The 20,304-nt window shown below is 43.5% G+C and overlaps 1 protein-coding gene and 1 long non-coding RNA gene across 3 annotated transcripts in view; one reads left to right on the top strand and one right to left on the bottom strand.

Moving 5' to 3' along the window:
* LOC126546006 (MPN domain-containing protein-like) overlaps positions 1–20,304 on the bottom strand; it is a 67,762-nt gene that overhangs the window by 7,112 nt on the left and 40,346 nt on the right. For both annotated transcript variants that reach the window (XM_050194068.2, XM_055061564.1), the window contains exons 12-13: positions 19,633–19,703; positions 10,346–10,435 (exon numbers count right to left, since the gene is read on the bottom strand). In XM_050194068.2, coding sequence (XP_050050025.1) covers positions 10,346–10,435; positions 19,633–19,703 — 161 coding nt within the window. The remainder of the gene's footprint in view (positions 1–10,345; positions 10,436–19,632; positions 19,704–20,304) is intronic.
* Positions 12,310–17,496, top strand: LOC140215224 (uncharacterized). Its single transcript, XR_011892167.1, has 2 exons — positions 12,310–13,289; positions 17,385–17,496. It is a non-coding gene; the product is annotated as an uncharacterized lncRNA (long non-coding RNA).

The following is a 20,304-nucleotide window of genomic DNA, read 5'->3' as shown; positions in this document are numbered from 1 at the left end:
GAATCGGAATCATCAGAATAATGTTTTATTGACTTACTCAAGTGTAATACATCAAGTGGTGCATTTATTCTATGACCACCATGTCTGTTGTTGCACAGCATTGAGAAAAGCAATTTCTTTGCACAATAAAACACAGGCAGGGATAACACAGGTTTGACTTTTTGTGATTATGGATATTGCACCCCATTACTGCTCATGTACAGTGCTCAGCAATTCAAATGCGATAATTGGCACACGTGCCAGCTGGCACTTTTTTTTGCACCCCCAGTGGGCACTGGGGACACCAAGCTGATGCATTGTAGTATTAGCTGTGAGAAGTTGGAGCAGTGCCCTCTTGTGAGTGATGTCACGGCCAGGACACCGCTCTATCCGGCTTGCTCAGCTGCTACGTGCACGCGTTCGCTTTGTGAATGCTTGGGGTATCGGGCGTGCCAGCCGTACTTCCTGAAAGATGTTTCGACTGCTTTCTGCTGTCCCGCCTAAAGTGCAGTTCCTTTTTTTAAACTGCATGAATCGTGAGAATTTGTGGCTTGGATATTGCAAGGTATGTAGAGTTGAAGGGGTCTACTGCTTTTACAATACAGAAGTGTGCCGTGTGTGTCTATAAATTTTGCGTAATAAGAATGTCTGCAAATTCAGCATGCAAAATTTTTTACGATGCTTTGCTCAAAATATAGCGTTCCTTTAGTGCCTAGTTATCGCAGACATTGCATTTTACACAGGAGAGCAATCTTGGTGTACATGTATTTGGTGTCAAGATTTTAAATCCCTATGTTATACGGATACTGCCTGCAAAGCTTTCATGAAGATTATTAGAGCTCTGGTGAGTTGTTCTAGTGAAATGTGGGCACTATAATAATGTGTAATGGGAAAAGCAAGGCGCACATTTTGTGTGAAAAAATTTGCTACTACTTTTACTGGTCTTCGAAACAGGCCCCCCAAGAAAGCATTGTTCATGGCTGTTGCCACAACTGCACATTATGTATAGTATATACTGTTTTATTAATTAGTTAATTACTTAATTCATACCTCAACCATATCATTTAGGGTTTTGCATGAGGGGTGGGCATATCTATTAGGTTATATTTTCGATGAATGCCTTGAAAGATGAATGACTGGAGTTGCACCGCTTCAGCAGGAAGCTAATTTCAGTTTTTTGCTGTCTGAACGAAGAGATGAGATGAGTGGCGGTGTGAGCTGGAGGGGGATAAACAGCCTTTGAATGGCCATGATGGGATGAAGTGCGATGCGCAGGCATGATGCTGGTCTGGTGAAGCAGTGAGTGATAAAACTTGTAGCAGAGACATGACCTTTCTTACAAAGAAGCTTGAGAAGAAGTTAAGGACCACGCAAAGAGCGATGGAACAAAGATTGCTAGGCATAACATTAAGAGACCGAAAGAGAGCGGTTGGGACCAGAGAGCAAACGGGCATAGACAATATTCTAATTGACATCAAGAGGAAGAAATGGAGCTGGGCAGGTCATGTAATGCGCCGGTTAGATAACCGTTGGACCATTAGGGTTTACAGAATGGGTACTAAGAGAAGGACAACGCAATCGAGGACGACAAAAGACTAGGTGGAGCGATGAAATTAGGAAATTCACGGGCGCTAGTTGGAATTGGTTGGCACAGGACAGGGGTAATTGGAGATCACAGGGAGAGAGTCCTTCGTCCTGCAGTGGACGAAGATGATGATGATGATGATGATGTTAGAGCACTGTTCGTTTTTTCGCATTGGACTAGATACTGGCTGTGTTAAACCAAAGGTGAGGCATGTGTTACGAAAATTACTTTCGATGTTATTCTTAGACAACGTTATGGCTGTTTCGTACCAGGCAGGTTAAAGTCACCTAAGAGGAGCAGTTGTGGATGACTGACATAACAGATTGCAGTGCCTCGTGGAAGCGAATAGTGAAGGAAGCATCTGCTTCGGGGGTTAATAGCATACACTGATAAGAATTTGTAGGTATGAAGAACTTCATGAATACCACAACAGCAATCACGTGCAAGAAAAGTTTCGTATTTAAGGTCGAGAGCCAAGCCACTACAAGCGATGGAATGTTTCATAGTGACCTGCAGCAGCCTTTGTCGACAATATGGCACACCCATCCCGCAATGGAAGTAACTGACTGTTGTTATGGCGAGGCACACATTATTCTGTAAACCCATTCATTCATTACAACTTCGAATCGAAACCATGAAGCCATTCTTTACAGTGCCAATTGCAAAGCCTAAAGTATACTTGAGGCACTAGAGTGCAGCTTAAGCTGTCTTGAAGAGGAAAATCCTTGTACCTTCTGCATCACAATGTCTCAAATCTCCATAGTTTATTTACACAAATTGAGAGCTATTTGCTGCGTAGGTGCATAAAACACCACCTTATATACTTGCCTTGTAAAGCAGTCACCACAAGCCTCATATGAATTCACTTGATATTTTACTTTCTCTGGCGAATTATACCTTCAATGTGCCCCATACTGTTAATGAATAAGGCTTCGGCTTCTTGCTCGCTGCAGCCACATGGTCTAAAAGGCATATTTCACCCAAAATGATGGGACAAGCAGCTGTGTCAGTTTTGCCAAGAATATCCGTCATAACAGTTCCTCAAACAACAAGCACCTTCAAATGACTGACCTGAATTGAGTGTGTAGCACTGAAAACAAAATAAATATTGGTCCATGGCTTTTTGTGAGCTGCTAGCAGCTGAAACCCTCTATCAGCTTTACTTCAAATTACCACCACTTACAGTTACCTGGCAAAGAACAACCTAATTTTGAGAAGCAGCTCAAAAAGCAAATATCGTTGGCAGAATTTAGACTGCAGTGTTGGTTGAGTCCTCGTGCTGCTTTTGAACATTTCTGTGAAGAAATGCAAAAATTCTGTATTTTACTACAGCCTACTAATCATTAGCAAACAAGTTTTAACGGCTTAACATCAAATTAAATGTTGTAAAAGTCGCATATAGCCAAGCCAGCATCTGCTGCATGGTTGTTGCACCACGGCAAGTATGGTGGCAAGTATTTATGCTTTTATTATCGACATGAGCTACTGCTGCGGAGTGTAGAACCATGCGTGAAAAACTGGCACCCTGCTGGACTGAGCTCAGTCCACTGGCATTGTGATGCTGCCTTTGAGAAATACATTGTTTAGGAAATACCCTCCTTGAATAAATTTTTACGATCGATGACACTGTAAAAATATATTTGAAAGGACCAACATAAGTGTACTAGATAGGGAACGAGATCAAATAAACGGAAATACCAAAGAAGACGCTCGGACGCCACCCTAACTGTAGCAGATGAGAGGGGTGAGTTCGTGCCCTGACGTTACATGAGCGGCACTTACAGCGCCCCTGTAGGTCGTTCTTGGGGCCAAAACAATGAACAGCAAGGGCCTTTGTGACGTATTGTGACTGCATTTACCCTCCATGTCCAAGCGCTCACTGGTAGTGCAAAACATGCCAACTACCATGCGGGCCAATAAGCACGTTTGAATTGCTAAGCACTGCACATACATCAATGGGGGACCAGGAGGCAAACAGAGGGAAAAGCTATAAACACATTACACCTTTTGCAATAACCTCTGCTAATGTCACAAATTCTTTTTGTTCCAGAGAGCAGAGTAAAAGTGCTTCAAAAAAAAACAAAAACAAAAAAGAAACAATACATATGTGCAAAGCCCCACAATTTTGCTGAGTGATATCTTGACACTGGTGACACTCTGTCATACTAAATGAACATCCTTCAAGTACACAATGGTTTCCCCAATTATACAATACCCCATGAAGCAATCAATAAAAAGTTGATTTCTGAAATATTTAGATCAAGCTAGCTTAACCTGCCACTCACGTGCACACTTCTACATTGCTGAGAAACAAGCTGCAGGAGATGATGCATGCCCCTCCTGTGGCTCTGTCGAACTTAGAAACTTAATTCTGGGCTTTTACATGCCAAAACCACGACCTGATTATGAGGCATGCTTTCAACACTGCCTGTCGTACATGCACAGCTTTGGTGGAAAACAAGCTGTGCAGCCAAAGATGCTGATCAGGTCAGAAACACATATTGCTTGAGATGATAGTCATAAGTAATTTGGTTAATGAGTATAAGCTTCCTTCAAACAGTAATTACATTAACATAATTACAGTTAAGCCTCGATTAACAAAGTAAAGTCAGCGATTTGCTTCGTTACACAGCCGAACCCACTTATAACAATATTCAGGTGCCACGAAAATTCCATTGTTATAACCGATAATTGTTGTAACTGGGTTGCATGAAAAAAATCAAAATTTGGGGATGGCAGAGCTGTTGTGAGAAAACTATAATGGCAGGGAGGCCAGTGCCCCTCCCCACCACCTTCCTCCAACAGGCTGCTGATTGTGTTCACTCGTTTAACTGCTTCCTGGGCGCTCCGATCGCGTGTAACAAGCCGCGGCTGTCAGCGTTAAAGAATGGCACTCTTATAACAATTGCAAAGCGGAGTCACGGGTGGCAAGTGATATGCAAGCATCGCCGAGGCATTGCTTTGGCGGCTCCAAAAGGGGCCTTTTAAAAATTGCGAGAAGGTTGCCACGGCAGCCTGTCCGGTTGAGAAATCTAGAAGAAATGCTGAACAGAGATCGCCACAAGCATCTCGCCACGTACTTCTCACTGGCTTGCACGAGAAATGCCTATGTCCGTCAGCTTTGCCTGCTTTACGCGAAGCTTGCCGACATCCTTCTCCAAGGCATCCAGGCATAGAGTTTCTAAATAAATACCCGAGAGGGAAATGAGGCACTAGTGTCTATGGGGGCTCTCCTCAACCTACATGGTTGAGCATGTAGGTTGCCTCAACCTACATGGGAATGATGGGAAGTACAGGCTTTGGATTGACTTCGATCTTTAGATTAGCAGCGTTAGCTTGCGGTGGAGTAAACGAAGCTATACTCAAGTATTTTCGCGTAAAATGTAATTTTATTTCTGAAGTGTCTTATATAATGTACAACATGTTACATAAATTTTGTATGACTGAGATTGCAGCACGGTTTACTATGGTTTATTACCAGGGCACACCAGGGTATGGGTTCTTGTGCGATTTTGTTCCTGATTTAACACCAGAGAATAATAATTTATTTATTTTTACAATCGCAATAACAACCATGCATGTGCGTATATAAAAATACTCAAGTATTTATGGAAATAAAATTTTGTATTGTGAGAACGTGTTGTGCCCTTGAGAGGAATGCTAGAAGTGTGGTCTGTTACGATGCCTGCTCACTGCAAACGCGAGACTTTTCTAACAGACGACAGGCACTTGCGAACTCTCTCACTCTTTTGAAAGGCTGCGTCGGCTGTCACGATTGCCGAACGTCTTCAAGTACTTTTAAGGACATCTGCTGCAGTGCTAGCTAGGATGCTTGTGGCCTCCTGCGAGTAGGCTTCTTTATATTTCATATTGACGTGCCGCTTCTGAAGCGTTATGGTGTGGCTTTGCACTTACCCATTTTGCAACACTAGACTACAGCCAAGATGTAGCAACCTTTCCTACCACAAGTAAGTTTGTGTTCTCAAAGTCCTAAAACATGCATTTCAATGAGCACATAAACAAGCAATGCATAATGAAGCCCTCAATAAAATTTTATTGTCAAGCCACTAGAAGTACAGCTGTCTATGTCTTGTATCAGTAGTGCCTTCTTTTTCCTATTCTGAAGTTTCATAAAGCGTGTAACGCTACAGCGCCAACCTAACACACTTGACAAACCAAAGTCCAAACGGTCAAAACAAGTTTTTTCAACGTTTACGATGCCGTCGCTTTCTCATCATGGCTTCCACACCACACCACGACACAATCATCATCCCAGCCGCTGGTCCAGTGCGCTATCGCCACTTCGAGCAACAGAATAAAGGCAGAGATCTTTGCATTTCACTGTCCCACTGCAGGTTATAACAATTGCGCTTGGAGCGAAACCAAAACTGCCAAAAAATACTTGGAGACTAGTTTGCCAGTCAACAGAATACCAATCCGTAGTCTGTACTTCCCATCATTGCCACGATGGTTGAACGATCGCAGCGCCAGATTTCCCTCTAGTTATACTAATCTGAAACTCTACGCATCCAGGTGCCTCACGTAGTGCAGTGGAAGGTTCCTCACGAAAACGAGGACAATGTTGAGGCAGTCTGCCCTACCGCATCATCACTGCCGTCGCTATCTGATGCAAGCACGGTCACGACGATCACCTCATTCATTAGAAGCACTTAGTTTCCAAATCTACAGCCGTGCGCTTTCTTTGCACCAGCAACATCATGCATTGCCGATGATTAGCGGGCGGATCAGCCATCTTATGTTTCGGCTGTGAGAAACCGCGTGGCCAGAAACGATTTCAACGTAAACAACGAAGACGAACGCGAGTGATTATGCTGTTTCCAGAACTGCGCTGAATGAGGAGCCAGCGAGCAACATGCGAGCAGTGCAGTTGGTGCGGTCCATTCTTGTTTCGGAGGGTGGGGCAGCGTAGAGCTGTGGGCGCAGACGAGCTGTGCGCGCAGCCCATCGTGCAGCGGCTTGAATTTCTCGTTTTCTTCTTTTTTTTCAAGAATTTCGCATTTCACTACCTTTCGGCTCGGACACTCAACAGCCAAACTTTATCGTTATAACCGATAATGCAGCATTGGGGCATTGTAGTAAGCGGGTTTTTCACCATGGAAAACATACAAAAGTTGACAGTGCAGCACCTTCTCATTGTTTTAATCGATATATTGTTAAAACTGGTATCATTATAAGTGGGTTTGACTGTATCTAAACTTCGTTTTATTGAAATCTGACCTTTTATGCAAACAAGTACAGTCACCGATGGACTTGCATGGAAGGGCCCGCAAAATTTTTCAAATTATTGAGTAACCAGAAAAACCTAATTCAAATAAGACACAAAAAAATTTCATTGAATTTGAGAGTCAGTTATGAAAGATACGATTTCATGCTATGTTAACGACATCTTCACATTGGTAGTACGAAATAAAGCCAGCCACGCTGTTGTCCGCAGTGAGACGATGGATCATGAAAAGCACTGGCAGCGGGGAGCGAATGCTTTGTCTGCCTCTCGCTTCAACACGTCTTCGAAACTTGAGATTACACAGCCTCCAGCACTGAATGCGCTGGAAGACAGCGCATATGGCGCCACCCCATCTCGGCATGCCCACTCTTTGCACATGCAGCAGATCACTTCTAAAACAGGGTGTGCAGGCTGTGTATGCACCACGGAGTAAGATAAGACAAAAGAGCCGACTCCACTCGTCTGGAAGGGACACATTATGAAACGCCAGCTCCTGCTTCACAGCGTATTTGCCAGACGGCGCTACAGATGAGGAAAAAACAGTGGACCGGAGAGGCACATCTTCCAAGAAACCAAAGAAATATAGGCGCTTGCGGACCAAGCTAGAGTCTCTCTGTCATTGCTATAGCAATGGTGCACGGTCGTGTTTAGACGTGTTCTTGCACCTGCTATTTGCCTATCTGTTTTGTCGTCTGCTCCGCACATACCCTCACCCCTGTAGCACGCATAGCGCTTGCAGTTTATGGAATGATGTTATCAGAAGGAGCAAGTGTTCGTATCACATTATTTTATTAATCTTATACAGGCAAAATGTAGGAAATTTGTAAGGTGGGCTACATAGAATTATACAAGGCATATCAACAGAAAATAAGCCATTTACAGAAACCAAGACCGAAAGAAAAACTAGGAAAAGGGGAGGGAAATATAATGGCAGTTAGTGTGGTCTTGAGCACTGAGAGACGACAGCAAAAAAAGTTTGTAACGCAAAGGTGACATTTATCACCCTTTTTATGTGAGCATCCACCAACTACAAAGATGCTTCACTTGCTTCTTTTCTCGCGAAGCTTCCCGCGTCGCTCGGCTCTCTTGCAAGCCACATTGCCGCATTCTCATTAAAACGCAATAATGCAGAAATCCTGCTAGTGCTTCCTGCTTATGAATTTCTCAAGAGAAACTCAGATTAGGTGTCTCCAGCATGTGGCAAATTGTTGCTTCGTACACATTTTTCGACTTTGCATGGCAAGGAAAGTAGTCGTCGGCATCGCATAGCAACACAATGTGCCCGCAAGTCTCTCGCAGTGCGAATACTGGTCAGCATCGTAAATAGTGCCCCTTCTGTGCGTCCACACACCAAGGAGTCCACATAGGCACCATGAGCATTCACAGCGGGGTACTCTTGCTTTGCAGGACCACCCCTGTACATCTTTATCTTGTTAGTAGTCTCTATCAAGCGCTCAAAGTCTTCGATGGTAGTCGGTTGTCCTTCAAGGTCGATTGTGTTATTCAAATTGCAGTTTAGTATAAATGCCTCGAATGTTTTCCCATGAAGGCCTTCCGTGACATAGATGCACTTCGTTATAGTCGAGGCAATTTCTTTACATTGCTGAAGTACCTGTCAAAAATAAGGTGCATCTCAAAGTGTTGTGCATATATTTTGTCTTTTGCTTCAAATGGTCACAGAATTTTAAGGAATTTTTTGTCTTCACTGGTGCAGCAGCTGAGGATTAGGTGGCGCCATGCAGAGTAAATACTTCTCCTATCCTTTGTCTTACATAGATTTACAGTCGGCAACACCGTTCATCGTTTCCTGTCCTGTTGGTCCATCTCTTCACGCATAAATAAGTACCAAGATACCTTGTTCCGTCAGGCATATATAAACATTCTGCAGACATTGCAAACAAAGTGAAGAAGATGAAAATTTCGAACCTTTCGCGCAAACGTTCAGGCATGAAAAACAAGTACGCCTGTTGTGCCTTTCTGTGCAGCATTATTTTTCGTCTGTTTCCACTAAAAACATGCAAAAATGTTTCGCATACATGCAGAAAAAGTGGTACCATGTGTTGATTTGCACTTCTGTTTTTTGTGTGCATATATTTTTTGTGTTTGATTGCTGTCAAACTGACACAGGCGAGGGTCCGAGTTTCTAGCAGACAACACGTTCTATGTGCGCTGCACCGGCTGTTCTGCGCCGCCATCGTCGCCAGCCTCTGCCACTCAGTGAATGGGCACCTGGAAGCAAACTCTTGAATGATTTTCACACACCTCGGCACACCGCGCTAGGCGATGAGTAGTTGGCGAAAAGTGAAAGGTAAGGAGAAAGCATGCGCGAAAGCGTGACGAGGAGTGGAGGGAGAGAGCAAAGGAATGAGCTAGACCTCCGGTGTCGCTGTTGCACGGTTTGTCCCGTGCGAATGCGTTGCATGGCATCGGAGTCAGTGCTCTCCTGTTTATCTTACTCCGTGGTATGCACTCAGCCGCGCTGACAGACATGCGCAGCCATGGCCAAGCTAGAAAAGGAGACGTGTGACGATGTCCTTGTTGCATCTTTTGGTGCCAAAGCATGCCGAGTAAGATGTCTGATGTGGCTTCATACCATTTCCGAGCAGACGAAACAATGGTGGCCTCACACTTCCTGACGTTGCACAATTCATGCCAAAATGGCAGTCGTCGTTAGTGGGAGGAGCTTAGAGCCCCGTCTCTTTGTGTGTATAACCGTATTGACCCCTCTGTTCTCAGTCACATTGATACACTTAGAATAGTTGTATAAGCACTGCATGGCCATTTTAATAGAGAGATCCTAATAACGCTTATGCCACGTGCAGTCGTAATGCGAGCACTCATGTAAGAGATGCCTTTGAAGTGACCGACTCTTCCCTCTGTGCTCATACATTATCTTCAGGCCTTGCCTGCCACATGTGTGTGGGCCCGCACAGAGATGCGGCAGTGCCTCTGAACCCATGATGACAGTGGTTCTATGCCCTTTTGTCTTTGCTTCATGGCATGTAAATGCTCCAAAACAAAGTGTCTCAAAATGCCAGCTTATTTCTAGCTTCTATGACTGATGTCTGCATCAAACTTTATGATAGTGGGCAATGAGAGTAATGTGCTGCACTGCCAGCAGCAGAAAAGTAAATCAATATGTGCAACCTGTTCAGAGCTCCTTCAGGTGATTCATGACAAACTATTTGTAATTCATGGGGGTTTAACATCCCAAAGCAACACCTCAGCTGTGAGAGATGTCGGGTGGAGAGCTCTGGATTAACTTTGACCCCCTGGGATTCTTAACGTACACCTGACTACAACAAGTGAAAGGTGTTTTTGCACTCAGTCACCACTAGAATGAGGCCACCAGTACTGGGGATTGAATCTGTGACCTCGTGCTCAGTAGCAGCACGCCAAAGCCAAGTCAGGCCAGAGTGCACAACAGAAAAAGTGTCTCCTCACTCCAGCCAGCCTCCTGGCTTTACTGGCAGAGTGCAAACTTGTATAGAAAATCAAATATTTAGTTTTCAGAGGGATGTAGCAGGACAACTTACCATTTCCATTAGAAGATCCTGAGTCAGGAATGAATCCTGGGCAACATTGTACATCATCTGCATTGGCCTTCCATACTCATTGGGTCTGTGCTGTAAGCAAGATGACATGAGAAACGTTATAGGGGGATGTGGGGCTAAAATCAAGATTTTCGCAAGATAAAAGCAGTTTCCAATTTTATTTATTTTGGATTCCTAGATATATAAAGAAGCTCATTACCAAATTTTGTTGCAATCTGCACTGTAGAAAACAAAATTAACTCTCTTCTCGTAACAGTGGTGCACACTCGATGTTGAGAGAGCCCATGAACATTGTACTCAAGGCTAAATTGCAGAGTGCACAAGAAACCAAACACGGAGTGAATGCCTGCATTAGAAAGTTTCTTTTTCGCGCTTTTCAAACCATGGGAGACCTTCCATCATGGGTACAGGAGACTGCTAAATAAAAAATAAATAAGAAAGACATAATTCTGGTTGCGGCACACTTGTCGACGAGCGCAGACAAGGGTGCTGCACTGTTATACAGCTTAAAAAAAAAAAAAAGACGACGACTTGAAGCAATTGCTGCAGAGCAGGTTCAAATTGAAGAGGATAGTGAAACCTACAAAGCAGGGTCCTTTATTAATAATTTATAATAACTTTTGGTCTTAAAGGGCCCCTCACCAGGCCCCACAGCAAATTTTGGTTATACGATGGAAGTTGTTACGTGTCCTCTGGAGAGCGTTCTGCCACAAAAATTTTATAAATCGGCTCGCTAATAGCTGAGATAGAAATATTGCTGCTGCAAACCCATGATTTCAGCAGGCGGGCTCTACTGCCAAGTGAGAAGCTCTGTCCACTCACTTTGTCTAGCCTCCGCAAGCAAAATTCCTTCCCTGCATTCTCCTATATTGGACCTCGAGGATCACGTGACGCATACATCACGGGCCCCACCTTCATTAGTGTTTTTTCCCCTCACTTCTTTTTTTTTTTGGCGGCGCTGTGCACTTTCGCTGACAGCGTTTCACGCGATCTCTTGTGATTGTCTCGTTTTGCCCAGCGCATGATTTCGCACACTGTGTGCAAGGACACATGACTAGCGGTATAATTCAATGATACACGAATACTGAGGCAGAACAAGCGGATCGCAAAGCATAATCATGCACTAGAACACGGTAGAAAATGGCATTGTTTCGGTACGTGCGCACGTGATTGCACGACCGTGTGAACAAGCAGACGAAGCGGAAGCACATCTCTCTTGCTTCGGTGCGAAGTAAAAAAATAAATAAATAAATAAAAAAAATGCAGACATTCTGTTTGTGTGCTTTATTATTTCTCTAAACTTCAATTGTCAATTCAAGAAACAGATAACACAAATAACAGATGTTGCCTTCAATAATTCTCGAAGTCACATGCCACCACGAGCGACGTGACACTGCAGACACAGCTACGTAGGCACAGGGACCCGAGTATGTCACTGTCCAGCTTGGAGCGCGATTGCCACGAGAGAAAGGGAAAAAGGCACTTGGGTTGAAATTTCAGAACTTTCCACAGCGCGTAGCGATGTAATACCTTGCAGACACTATTGTTAGCGTGCATTGTATGCTCTGCGCTTGTCAGCTCAAAATGGCCAGACCTGGTGGGGGCCCTTTAAAATAAAAAGCATCTTCTAAATTTTTGAGCTCATTTTTCTCAACTTGCACTTTTTGGCCAAACAAAACCTTTAGGAATACTGTCATTTCTAAACTGCCTCGCCAAAAGCTTCTTACAAGATGGTTTCTAGACTGAATTAAATTTTGTCAGGAACAAGGTGAAGTACTTTTTAGATCCATAAATATTTTCCAACAAAATAAATTATCAGATGTCTGACATATAATGATGACAAAAGAAATGAACTTCGTTTTTAGAGTGATGACATTTTTACAGAAAGTACAAAAAATATGCAACTTGCCTTATGCTGCACTATAAACCGTCTAGGAGGTATATAATTACAAACAATTAGTATACATTTATTATTTTTGAAATTATAGTTTCCTAAGTTGACACACTTGATTGCTCAATATGACACCTATAAGCTCTTCTCTCTTCATGCTAGGGTGCTGAAATTTAGTACATATTCTAATGACAAGAAGATTAACCATCCTTAAAATTTTTATCAAAATTGGTACAGCAGTTCAAAAGTTGACTCTTCAGCCCCGCATGCCCCCTTAAAGAAATGACCACAATGTTACCTGTATATTTATTCTAACCACATTTAATAACTTCCTCAAATATTCCATTGGTCTCTTGGTGACCAAGTACTACACAAATAGCTTTTTTCTATCTAATCTGAATATAAATGAATCTGAATTGTTATATAATTCGCGAGTTCTTACGATCACAATTTCTGTATTACCCCTTATGCGAATGCCCTTCTGGGCATGTAAGGTATATTGAAATAAAAAAATAAATAAAAAATAAATAAACAATGCCTTTGTCATTTGTAGTTCTCTCAACTATGCGACGTAAACTAGCAGCCACAGACACTTTGGAACCCAGGTCTCAAGAAATCAAGTTTAGGCAAGTGAGCAGAGCAGTGTCATGAAAAACATAAAGCGAGTAGCCAGGGCCAACGGGCTCTACTCACCATGGGTAGCTACAATTAAGTGCCTTTGCCTTTCAGGAAAGGGAGAAGAAAGTGTAATTACTATAATAACTGAGGAATAGCTTTAGCCAGAGGCAGTAAGAGTTGTGGAAGTTTGAGTGCTCGTAGTACAGTTGCACGTACCATTGCGTTTCAGAGAACCTCTCCGTCCTCTGCCTTTCATTTGAACGGGGTGGCAGCGAGTCATAAAACACTGTCACATGGCATTCACTCTACCCACAGAGGGTCAATGGGCTACCCTATTGGCACAGCTATGGCGCGACTCGAGCCCTTGCTTCTGCCCGTGAGACAGGGCTTGGGGAGACCATATCAAGGTGTCGAAAGGTGCGTGTGTTAACCTCTTTGGCCAGTGATGGCCCTTTGTTCGCTTCTGGCCGGCGGTTACTTCAGCTCATCGAGGCTCCCTGCCTCAGCTAGCTTGCACACCCTCAATGTCGTGAGGCAGTGCCTTGCCCAATCGTGTCTCCCTCTGTTTCTATACACTGTTTCTCCCTCCATTTCTACTGCTCTGGGGTGGGCGATCACAAGAGTGGTAGCCAAAGAATAGCTGGCCCCTCCAGGTAGGGTCCTTGCATGTTTTCTCTTTCGCAGTGCACCATTTGCAGTCACTGACAACTATTTGAATATCTACAGTGGGGCTGTTAGAAGCTCATTGGGTTTCTCTTGACGTTCACAGCTAGCTTGTGGAGGGAGAGCTGAGAGTGTTAAAGCAAAGTATAAAAATAGCACCCCGCAGCATAACGCCGTGGCAAGGGTGGATGAAGCCTAGAGGTGCGCACGTGAGCGAGGAATGCGGCCTGGATGCGTGCCCTCTCCTGTGGCGCACGAGGCTGGGAGATCAGGCAAGGGAGGAGGGGCATTCTCCTGCGGCTGCTAGGTCGCCTCGATGTCCTCCTTGCCTGCCGCTCCTTACAGAGTGGAGACAACCGCGGCGTCTACCACGGCGTTGGCCACGCAAATCGCGGACGCCGTAGGGATGCATTGCCAGCACTCGTGTGTCTTGTGCACGGTTTGGCACTACTTTACTGGCCTTCCCCCAGCTCCAGTGGTCTCTGGTGTTTGTGATAGCAGAGCCACACATAACTTTTTAAATTAGGATCCAATTCAGCTGTATACTTAACAATTGTGTTGTGTTTCAACCCCCAATTAATAAATGTATTATTGAAGAGCGTTGTCCAGGGTCTCTCCCTTGCTGCTGGCACGGGGATCTTTTTTCCATGAATGGGAGCAGCTGAGCATATACGTGCAGTGGCACGTTGGTACATGGTGTGGAGCAGGGGCAGGCGCAGCACCATATGGGGGCTTGGCGTGCTCGAACCCATGGTGTTTGTGTGGTGCGTGACTAGTGTGCGTGTGCCGTATAAACAGCAAGAAAGAACGAAGCTGTATGTGAGACCATAGCATATGCAATCAAGAGCAAGTTAGTCCCCATTTTTCCTTTTCAGACAGACATAAAATAAAAGGCTCACTGCTTGGCATCTTACATTTTTAAAATTACAATATAGGAAAGTGTCTGGCACCAGACTGTCACTATCCCAGGCTTTCACAAGTTTTTGGAAGATATATCTCACACTAATTACACTCTCCTCTCTCTCACCCCTTTCATAATAAATCCTGAGCTGAGAACATATCAGGGCTGCTCTTATCGAAAGGCACAGCTAATATAAACCATACCAAGAACAATTGCTACAGTCTTGAAGAATACAAGCTCAACTGACAACATAACCGCACTGGGCCAAGGCTCCGCTAGAGATCAGCTTCAAATCATTCAAGGTTCTTGAGTTCTTGAGGCGTTTTATACATGCAGAGACAGCATGCACTTCAACTCACTTCAAGGTTACAAGTGCACTCTTGTAACAATTCAACATTTATGAGTCTACTGGGCAACAAGCTGCAGCCATATTCTGTAACAGTTCGCTTTGGAACTGGTTCGGTCTGGTTGTTACGTCAAGGTGACGTCACTCGGAGAAAGAGTGGAATGTCACGGCGCGTGGGAGACCAATGAACGAGCACCGTTCTGCCGCAAGGTCAAGTCATCATTTTTGTTTGTAATTTAGGGACGATATAGTAATTGAAGGATGTTGCTAGTTTGGCAAAAAATATGTTTGTATTCATAATGCAGAAAAGAAGTAAGGCGTGCAGACACAGACACAAGAAAAGAGAAGTGGATAACACTTCTCTAAGGCGTCCGTGTCTGCACGCCCTACCCCTTTTTTGCATTATGAATCCTTACCAACTAGCTCAACTTTCTGTCGTTCTAAGCCTTGTTTGTATACAACGCTTGCACATTCAATTTCCAGTAACAACTGAACTTCCGACGGGGACGGCTAGTGGTTTATTTTATCTGCATTGTTTTACTTATTTTTTGTAGCTAGGTGGTGCGCCATACAACAAGCAATCAAAGCAGCTCTTTGCGTGTAGGCCGCGGCTCCAATTGGATTTCGTTTAGCGTAGCTGAGCTTCTTGGGGTTCATGATTGCTATGAGGGTTCTGTCCACACATCCCACATCTTCGAGAATCTTGCCGTGGTCAAGGAAGCACTCTAGAGTACGGCTTTCTCTTGCAGTGTGGAGAGAAATCTTGCACCCCTTTTTCTTTTCCCTCAACCGTAATGACCCTAGCAACGGCGGTAATGGTGCGACTGACTGACGCTTGCGACAATCCAATAGCTTCTGCATTCCAGACGCACTGCTGAAAACAACCTGTAGCAAAAAAGTTGCACGCAGAACACTTACATCGCAATATCAACGCTAGGAAATCTTGTGGTCCGCGATATTTTAGCTCGTTGCAAATGTATCGCATTCTGTTTTTGGGGTGTCTAAAATGCCTTCGGAACTCGTCTTCACTTCACTCATGTCGAAAGCACTGCCCCATTGCCTCTCATCACATCGTTGTCTTTGGCAAATGCTTGCGAGCAATACAACCAAAGAAGCCACTATCGGCGTCCCTCTCGTCGCGCCGGCCAGCACGAGACTAGCAAACAGCCACGGTTGCCCTAGCAACCCTGAAGATCATGCTCGCCACCGCACGCGACCCTCGAATGAACCACTTCTCTGCGGTTCCTCTCGTAGCAGACGACGGGTTCCTTTCCAGATGATTGACAACCTGTGTGACGACAACAAAATTTGTTGTCGTGCCCAGCAGGGATGATGATGACAAAGCGCTGACCAATTGCATTCATGAGAGCGAACCGGTTCCAAGGCGAACCGTTACAGAATATGGCCCCTGTTGCTGAAAAGATATATAATGTTTGTGCAAAAAGTTATTTGCATTCCTGCCACTTCTATTCCATGTGAAAAGGCATTCAATATAAGGGCATTTGCCCACGCTGGAAGTGCATTCTTCCATGGCAAATGCTTACTTAACAAACCACTGTAGGGGTCAAGTTTTTTCATGCAAACTACAAATGTCTGCACTTTGGTTTCCTGACCATAGTTGCAACATCAATTGCAACACATTAGAATAATTGCATAGAAAGATTAAATGTTGGTTGTGCACATTGCAAATATACTGTCTTTGTATGAATACAAAAACATATAAATACTGCGTTCTTTTTCTCTAGGATTTCCAGCCTGAGAACATGTGTTGTATTAAGAAACATACTCAATAGGCAAGCATATTACTCAGCACATGGGGATGGGGGTGACGCAAAGGAATCCAACTACAGTAAAAAGTGTATTAAGAGGCTTTAGGCACATCCTGGATCCAGTACAGCAGTGGTTCTCAAATAGGGGTCTATGGACGCCAGGCGGTCCGCGAAACCCAAGCCGATAAAAAATAAAAAATAAATAAAAAAAAAACGAATACTCAAATATTCGAATCAAATTGACTATGTTGCTGGCTGTGCGGGAGCAAACACATTTCTTAGCATTTGGTTCTAATCTAAGAATATTGTGGCGATATTGTACTGAAATATGCTATATTTTGTGCGGCACACTTGGCCACTCAACATCTAAACTTTGCACGAAAGCCAACATCTCAGTAGCAAGGGGCACAGGTTTGCCGACAGCAAGGGTGCCTTTTCTTCCTCTCTCTCTCTCTTTGTCAGCGCCACCCCCAATTCTAAGTTTATTGCTTGAAAGCAAGTGCGATGAGCGATGACCGGCACAGGGTCAAATGCCTCCGAGTTTACAGGCATTTGATGCAGTATATTAAGGCACAGGTTGCCGAGAACACCTAATGAGACTTACTCAATTTTCTAAATTAACATAAGCCAAATGCACAATGTCTTAATTTAATGGCTTACTAGTCTAGTTTGTTAACACTGACAATGCAATTGCAATGTTCCAACATATCAAATTAACCCAACTTGCTAACAAAGCATGTGCATATCATTATTCAATATTTGAAGCTTAAGTATTCGTATTCTAAAATTCTGATATTTGCAAACCCCTAAAAAAATTTTTTTTTTAATTGCAGATTTTCTGGAGGCCAGTTTGACCTCGACTAATTCCCAGTTCCGGGACCTGCTGCTGGAACTGCGGCAGCAATACACACAAGATAACAAAAAAATTAAATACATCACAATGTTCGTTGCCAATATTATTCGTCGAAAAGAAAAACCTTTGACTCCCCCGCCCCATCACTGCAAGGCATTCCCCATCACTTCCACCAGTCCGCAAGGGGTCCCCGACACATCCATAGCCAAGAACCACTGCAGTACAGCAATGTATGCCAATGCAGCCTCACTGTGATAGTGCAGCTGCTCTAACACACCTGTAACCGGCCTTTTGGTGCAGTGCTTTGTGATCTTGTCAGGAAGTTTTAACGTGGCACCATGACCAATTTGCTACCGTGACTCATGCCCAAGCAGGCAGGCCCCATCACAGGTACAGGTGGTTCAGTGTCGGCACACATCCAGTAATGGATCACTCATTACGCTACCCTAAAAGGCCCGATTCTAAGCCCGTGGATACAGATACGTAAGGCATCATTAGTTCATATTATATTCATATGATCACTTTAAACATTCGCTAAATCATTTAAAGTCACCTTTGCATTGTACATGCGCAAATAAATGCAGCATTACAGGTGAACCTGCAGCCCCATTTTACCAGGTTCTTCCTTTATATTAATTAAGCATTGCTTCCCCTTAGATATTTTCATTGCTATGAGAAAATTCGGCATCAGCACTTACAACCAGTTTCATGGCTTAGATACTTTATATTTGAAACACCATTTTCTTTTATTCCACAAAAGACAGCACATTTCAGTTCAGTTGCTTACAATCACACAAGTTAGATACTCCACATGCTCCAATTAGATACCGTTTTCATCAATCATATAAATTACTTATAATCATATAAGTTAGATACTCCATATGCTCTAATTGGATACCTTTTTTATCAATCATAAATTAGACACTCTACATAAAAGTATATTTTGTAAAACTGCTTTACTAAAGAATAACGAAAACAAAACACTGGTTTTCATTCACAGCATTACAAGTATAGACTGTTAAATTACCCATTTGTTAAATAGAGGTTTGCTATAGTACCAAACTTTTCTGGACTATATGACACGTGGATACTAGAAATAAGACATGCTAACACCTACAATTTTCTATGCATAAAGGATAAAAAAGTTATCCAACGATCACAATACTCCTTAATCGAAATTTGAGTGCAGCTCGATACACGTTTTCATTTCGTGATATGTTGAGGCAAAGAATTTGAGACCGAAACCACCGCACCAACTGGCAGTGGGCTAGATTTCATTTTTCTTTTTTCTCAATGCTATTGTAGCTTCTGTTTTTGTTTACATGCAACTGCTATGTATTGTTGCCAGTGTAATTACCATATTTGCACTAATCTAATACGCCCTCGAATCTTTGCGGGCTTGAATTGTTGTAGGCTTATAAGGTAGGCAAACAAAAGTGCACCTGAATCTAACATGCAGCTGAATGTAATGTGTGCCCAATTTATAAAAAAGAATTAAAGCATCTGTCCCCCACATTGACGATCACGAAAAACGAGAAGTGCAGAATTTTTACAGAAGGGAAACTTTTAAATTAGCTTTCATAATGGAAGCAGCACATTGTCATTGCCATTTGCACTTCGTTGGCCACAGATACCACGCACACAAGGCAGTATTCTCAAGAGATCCCTTTTAGAGATACTACTATGTATCACTTTCACTAGATATTACGTGAATCAGCACTGGGCTTGTTGAAATACGCAGCTGAGAGCGCTCCTGGCACTCTGCGCAGCTAGTGAGCTTGGCAGGGTGCCAAAAATGTTGGTGGCCGTATATGCCGATGCATCTGGTGCCAAGTCGCACGATACCTCACAAGAGTGAAAAACAAAAAGAACTCACAGCAACCTTCGAGAAAACGTGCTCTGCCCCCATCTCGCGATTGTGATGACACTGCGTCTGACGGTAGGCTTTTGCCACCGCAAACATAGTTTCGGTTTCATATCAGATTGTAACACGCAGGCACTTGTCAGACCCATTTTCTCATTAAAAAAGGTGCACGTCAGATTCGTGCAAATACGGTAAGCGCACTTGCCCTGTTGTCAATGGAATGTGGGAGCCATGGCGTAGTCAATCTCATAGCTTTTATGCTCGGCCCCCTCATCCCTTGTAATGAAATAAAATCACTTGAATTTAATTCAACCTTATAGGTGCCTTTAGTATCCTTTTAGCACCATGCAGTGCAAGATCTTACCTCTGGTGGAGGCATGACCCAGTAGGCCAGGTACTTGGCATCTACGCAGGATTCATCTTTAACATAAGGAGCTGAAAGAAGAAGAACAATTTCTTTATTAGCTCGGACGTTCTTTGCACACAACTGCCATCGAGCATAAACAGCGAACATGCTTGATTCATGGGGTTTAGAATGACACACAATACATTATTTTATCATCCAGATATGATGTAGCTCATCACATCCTTTTGATAAAACATACACAACACTTAGAAAGACTCAGCAAGGATTTGACTACACTAAAGGAAACAAATAATCCTACAGGATTATATTTAATTAAGCAGTAGTAGATGCAAGCACAGAATTATTATTACATTAACAACCCATAATGGTAAGCAAGACAGCTGGGTTTCTCACTGTGACGGACAACTGCCCTTATCCCCTCCTTGTCAAAAAGTTGGCTCTAGCCTGAGGCTTCCCTAGTACACAGATATACGAAACATACACAGGGAATGTATGGAACTTCAGTACGCAGCCACGTCAATCAACTCGCTCAACAGGTACTCTCTCCAAGAGCCAAACTGAAGGACACTGGTGAAATGGCAGACAAACATTTCATTTTCAGTTGATAAAGCTGTTAAATATTGAAGGGGAACAAAGGACTTCCAGGGAGATTTGCCTTCTTTCAAACAA

The sequence above is a fragment of the Dermacentor andersoni genome, chromosome 1 (assembly GCF_023375885.2).
Source record: "Dermacentor andersoni chromosome 1, qqDerAnde1_hic_scaffold, whole genome shotgun sequence".
Lineage (NCBI taxonomy): Eukaryota > Metazoa > Arthropoda > Arachnida > Ixodida > Ixodidae > Dermacentor > Dermacentor andersoni.
The sequence above is the reverse complement of the archived record's forward strand: the minus strand, read 5'-3'. Positions and strand labels throughout refer to the sequence as shown.